Consider the following 6136-nt stretch of genomic DNA (forward strand, 5'->3'; position numbering starts at 1 on the left):
ACCCTAACCTCAACCTTACCCTAACCTCAACCCTTACCCTAACCTCAATTCTTACCCTAACCTTAACCTAAACTCCATCCTTACCCTAACCTTAACCCTTACCCTAACCTCAAGCCTAACCCTAACCCTTACCCTAACCTCAACCCTTACCCTAACCTCAACCCTTACCCTAACCTCAACCCTTACCCTAACCTCAACCCTTACCCTAACCTCAATTCTTACCCTAACCTCAACTCTTAACCTAACCATAACCCTTACCCTAACCTCAACCCTTACCCTTACTCTAACCTCAACCCTTACCCTTACCCCAACCTCGTTCCTTACCCTAAACTTAACCCTTACCTTAACCCTAACTCTTACCATAACATCAACCCTAACCTTAACCTAATCTTGACTCTTAAACCAGGTCCTAACCCTAAAATAGAATCTCAAAGAAGTGAGGACCAGCCAAAATATCCTCACTTTGCAAAAATGACCTCATTCTGATGGTTAAAAACACAAGTAGGCTGAAGTGAGGGCACACACTCGCACGCGTGCGCACACACACACACACACACACACACACACACACACACACACACACACACACACACACACACACACACACACACACACACACACACACACACCATGCGTGTCGATGGCCTAATTCAGCATACACGCTTGAAACCTGACACCATACCCAGACTGTGTGCGTTTGTCTGTAGGTGAGAGGGTTGTTTATTTGTGTATTTGTGTGTGTATGTGTGTATTGCAGGTTATCCTTTCCCCACTGCCCCGCCGGTGGATCCCTTTGCCAAGATCAAAGTCAGTGACTGTGGAATAACCAAGGGCTGCATCAGGTTGGACCAATACACCATCCACCCATCTATCTATCTATCTATCTATCTATCTATCTATCTATCTATCTATCTATCTATCTATCTATCTATCTATCTATCTATCTATCTATCTATCTATCTATCGGTCCGTCCGTCCGTCCGTCCGTCCGTCCGTCTGTCTATCTATCTATCTATCAACCCCCCCTCCCTCCTTCCCTCAGTCACATCTATTTTACCTGTGTATTACTTGGTAATTTCTGAGTAATGAATGGTCTGTACTTTAAAGGGCTACCCTTCTGTGTCCGGCTGGTGTGGCGGTCTATTCCCTTGCCTACCAACACGGGGATCGCCGGTTCGAATCCCCGTGTTACCTCTGGCTTGGTCGGGCGTCCCTACAGACACAATTGGTCTGTGGGTGGGAAGCCAGATGTAGGTATGTGTCCTGGTCGCTGCACTAGCGCCTCCTCTGGTCGGTCGGGGCGCCTGTTCAGGGGGGAGGGGGAACTGGGGGGGGGGTAGCGTGATCCTCCCACGTGCTACGTCCCCCTGGTGAAACTCCTCACTGTCAGGTGAAAAGAAGCGGCTGGCGACTCCACATGTATGGGAGGAGGCGTGTGGTAGTCTGCAGCCCTCCCCGGATCGGCAGAGGGGGTGGAGCAGCGACCCAGATGGCTCAGAAGAGTGGGGTAATTGGCTGGGTACAGTTGGGGAGAATAGGGTGGGGGGGGGGTAAAAGAAAAAGGGCTACCTTTCCTTCCTGTCTTTCTCCAGTCCTCTCCCTCCATTCCTCTCCTTGACAGCTGTGACAGGAGTAAACTCAGGTCCTCAGCCAGCTGTGGGGTTTTCCTCCAGGCTCTTGTATCTTGGATGCTGCAGCTTCACTTGAACTGGTTCACTGAACTCCATGGACTCCGGGGACTTATCGAGCATCATCTGCAAACCATTTCTGTCTCCATGTTGACAAAACCTTTTCTTTCTGGGGTTCTCTCTCAAATAAAGTCTGAAAATGCTCCCAAGAGGAAAAGAAAAATGTAACCGAGAGGAAAACGTCACCTGAATGACGTGCTTTACATGGGTGTTTATGTTTGTGCACATCCAGATATGGGAAGCCCGGGTGCGACGCGGAGACCTGCGACTACTTCCTGAGTTATCGTCGCATCGGGACGGATGTGGAGTATGAGATGAGCGCCGACACGGACGGTTGGCTGGCCGTGGGCTTTTCCTCGGACAAGAAGATGGTGAGCACCTGCAGGACCGCGCGTGCCGTTAGCCGTCAGGTGACCGGTACCCAGACAGCAGACACATTTGGGCCTAATCTGGGGGCACTTTTGGTACTTATGGCTCAGTTACGGCACTGGCAACTGTTGTGTGGGCCAGACATGGCCCAAATGTCATAAGCTGGGCCTGACTTGGGTTACAGCACATATTATGTGAGCCAGAGGTGGACCTGTGGCTGAGTTGAGGCAGCCACACTCACCCTGAGTCAACGCCGTCATTCAAGGCCAAATGTGGGCCGTAAGATAACTGCAGATGTGGGCCATATTTGGGCCAAAGAGTCTTTGCTCTCTGGGTAGTGTTTGAAGAGCAAGACAGATGATGGTAAGTCCATTAGAAACGGAGACGGTCAAGAAAGCACTCATCCCCCCTTAGAGTTTAGCTTCAAAATAACACACTCGCTATCTAACGTGGCCTTTGGTCTTGCAAAAAAAATAAATGGCCACAGTGAGTAATAACCATTATGTAATGATATGTAAAATCACAAGCTGAAATGCACTTGCCATTATTATAACATTTGGGTATATCCATGACCAATGAAAACATGGTGAGTCTGCATATCAAATCTAATTCTAGTGTTTGCAAACTCGTTGAATCGAAAACATTTTAGTTTTGAGAATTAAATGCACATCTAGCTTGAGCCTCCTTCATTCAGAAGCTCCAATGATCAATTTTAGAGCCAAAACAAAGCGTTTCCACTTCAGTGGTGTGCTGTGTAAATAAAGCGTCGCTGTATCCACAGAGGTCTCTGACGTTCTTAGTTAAAATGAACCTCTGGCGTTGCCCCTCCTAAACACAAGAGGGCGCCAAAGAGCCAGGGCTCCTTTAAAACGGGCCTACAAACATTTCTGTTCAGACAGACGTTTTCTTCTTACTCAGACTGTTTGTGCCTTTTCCCTGCTTCTGAACTTACACTACTTTGAGATTTTGTTTCAGTGAAAAGTGTGGTGTAAATGAATTGTAGTTATTATAAGTCGTAGGTGTAGTAGTAGTAGTAGTGGTAGTAGTAGAAATATCTTATTAGTAGTATTTTTTTGTTCATTTTCATCACATTTTCTACAACAGACCTACTACATGATCCCTGTGCAGAAATCTTTCCCCCCCCCCCCTAATCAAGTATGTTGATTTTTTGTTCATAAAAAAACTTTCACTTCCTGTCATTGCTCTGTTCCCCAGGGGGGCGATGACGTCATGGGCTGCGTCCATGACGACAACGGGCGCGTGCGCATCCACCACTTCTACAACGTGGGCCAGTGGGCCAAGGAGATCAAGAGGAACCCGGCCAGGGACGAGGAGGGCATCTTCGAGAACAACCGGGTGACCTGCCGGTTCAAGCGCCCGCTCTACGTCCCCAGGGAGGAAACGCTGGTGGACTTGCACCTGTCGTGGTACTACCTGTTCGCCTGGGGGCCCGCTATACAAGGTGCGTGCTTGGACTGGTATAAGGCGGCGCTCTTTACTTTCAGAGAGGCCCAACGCATGAAATGAAAGGTCTGCAGATGCTTTTGTGGAAATAGTGACAAACAGCATTTGAGGTAATCATGTTTGACTAGCCTTAGCCCTGTGATGGCCTGGCGGCCTGTCCAGGGTGTCTCCCCGCCTGCCGCCCAATGGCTGCTGGGATAGGCTCCAGCATCCCCGCCACCCTGAGAAAAGGATGAGTGGTTTGGATAATGGATGGATGGATGATTCAAGATGGGTCAGCACGGTGGCGCAGTGGGTAGTGCAGTCGCCTCGCAGCAACAAGGTCCTGGGTTCGAGCCCCGAGGTAGTCCAACCTTGGGGGGTCATCCCGGGTCGTGCTCTGTGTGGAGTTTGCACGTTCTCCCCGTGTCTGCGTGGGTTTCCTCCGGGTGCTCCGGTTTCCTCCCACAGTCCAAAGACATGTAGGTCAGGTGAATCGGCCGTACTAGATTGTCCCTAGGTGTGTGTGTGTGTTGGCCCTATGATGGCCTGGCGGCCTGTCCAGGGTGTCTCCCCGCCTGCTTGGACAGGCTCCAGCATCCCCGTGACCCTGAGAGCAGGATAAGCGGTTTGGATAATGGATGGATGGATTTTCTTTCGCCCCAGGCTTACATAACCACACTATCTTACTGTACCTTTGCCCCAACAGGTTCCATCACAAGGCACGACATCGACTCCCCGCCGGTCAGTGACCACATGATCAGTATTTACAAGTATGAGGACATCTTCATGCCATCCACCGCCTACCAGACCTTCAACTCTCCCTTCTGCCTGCTGCTCATTGTAGCCCTCACCTTCTACCTGCTGATGGGAACGCCCTAATAACAAGCGCCCCAACAGGACAGTGAAGAGACGAGACGAGACGAGGCAATATACTTAAATCGCTGTTTATGTCGGACGCGACACCTTCAGTCGAGTGTGCCCTCTGCACAGAAAGACGCTGTTTTAGATAGATTAGCCAATATGGAGAGCTTATATTATCATAGCACTGAACTTAGAAGGGGGATCTCACTGATCACCGGGTGGACGCCACAGTGCCGTTATCAAGACCTGATCTCGGGCTTCGTGTAGACTCAGTATATTCAAACAGGAGTTCAGATAAAACTGTAGTATTATAGTTTTAGAAAGGCCAGTGATTTTTTTTGTTGTGGACTATTCATGTAAGCATACCTGTACTACCTAGAACTATATGAGCACTTCAGATACGCCAGTAAGTAGCCCCCCCACCCCCCACCCCCACCCACAGCTTGTTGATAGTCTGCATGCACCAGGACATAATCACCGAGAACAGTAAGGAATCGAACACGTGAGGGAAAACGTTCAGTACCACAAGGCGTTACAGGAAGACCGGGGGTCTTTTCCCCACGTGGAAAGACGAGGGGGTCTCTCACAGACGATGCAGGAGGGAATCCAGGACGTCTCAGAAGCTGGACCGCGTCACCTGCTTGGGCGTTATCGAGCATCACCTGCAAATATGTATTGCAATCAAAGCGCTAAGAATACAGAATGGGTCTTGTGGGGAGGGGGGAGGGGGGTCGGTCTATATTCCTTCTATTGCCTAAACTATGTAGAGTAGATTCTTCCAGCTAAGTGTCTAATGGTCACAAATGAAGCACATTATGAAGGCAAGGCTCCAATTAATTTTTTTTTGCATAAACTGTCTTTTTTTATTTTAAGAATTGGCTTAATTCGACTGCAATACCTGTTGGCTTTGTTCGTCACGACTGTGGCACTGTGTGTTTATTTTGTTGAGTCTTTATTTGAGGAGTTTCATGTTCAACAGAGTCGTGACCAAGGCAGCAGCAGCGGCACACAGACATTTAAGTTGCACAAAACGCACAAAACACAAGGAGCGCGAAATAAACGCAAATAAATATACAAGTAAACGCAGTTGAGACGATGTCAAAGGCCAATGTGCGCATGTGCAAGTAGTTGGTCGTCTGCAAATAAACGAGTCACGAGGGGTGCGCACGCGCGCTGTTAAGCGCAATGGCTGACCGGATGTGTTGCCGGGACTCGGACCAGTCCTTCCGCTGGTTGCCATCGTAGCAGGAAGCCCTGAAATGAGCTCAGCGGAAGTGGATAGAAACTGTGTTTATCTCATAATTCATGTTAAGGGTTGTGTAGGACGCTTCCCATTGAAACAGTGTTGTCGGTCTGTGCCTGTGTTTGCTCTCACTTAAAACTGTATCACGAACGAAATGTCTCGTCTTGCTTCAGCCGAACGTCTGCACGCCGACCGGTTAAACCGGGTACAACCCACACAAAACCAGTTCTGAGCACGTGTTGAGGGGATTTAATTGCATAATGTGGAGCTGCTCAAAGCTATTTATAGAACATCCAAACGTTTGTTAATAACAATGTGACCGGTTATTTTCTTGCCCGGTGCGGGATTCGATACGGGGTGTACTGCGTCACGAGGCGACGTCACTAACCGCTCGGCTAAAGGGTCAGACCCGTTAGCTAGGGGCTAACGTGTCTTATTAGTAGTTTACAATAACACTGACTGGTTGATTTTGAACATGTTAAAATAATAAAAAATATAAGATATATAGGCAGGAACACAAATAAATGGA

At 48.8% G+C, this 6136-nt stretch overlaps 1 protein-coding gene across 1 annotated transcript in view; it reads left to right on the forward strand.

Moving 5' to 3' along the window:
- Window positions 1–4382, forward strand: part of LOC130118591 (DOMON domain-containing protein FRRS1L) — a 22756-nt gene extending 18374 nt beyond the window's left edge. Inside the window, exons 2-5 of the mRNA XM_056287032.1 lie at window positions 758–842; window positions 1921–2059; window positions 3273–3519; window positions 4210–4382. Coding sequence (XP_056143007.1) covers window positions 758–842; window positions 1921–2059; window positions 3273–3519; window positions 4210–4382 — 644 coding nt within the window. The remainder of the gene's footprint in view (window positions 1–757; window positions 843–1920; window positions 2060–3272; window positions 3520–4209) is intronic.
- Window positions 4383–6136: the final 1754 nt, after the last annotated feature.

This window comes from Lampris incognitus, chromosome 9 (genome assembly GCF_029633865.1).
Source record: "Lampris incognitus isolate fLamInc1 chromosome 9, fLamInc1.hap2, whole genome shotgun sequence".
Lineage (NCBI taxonomy): Eukaryota > Metazoa > Chordata > Actinopteri > Lampriformes > Lampridae > Lampris > Lampris incognitus.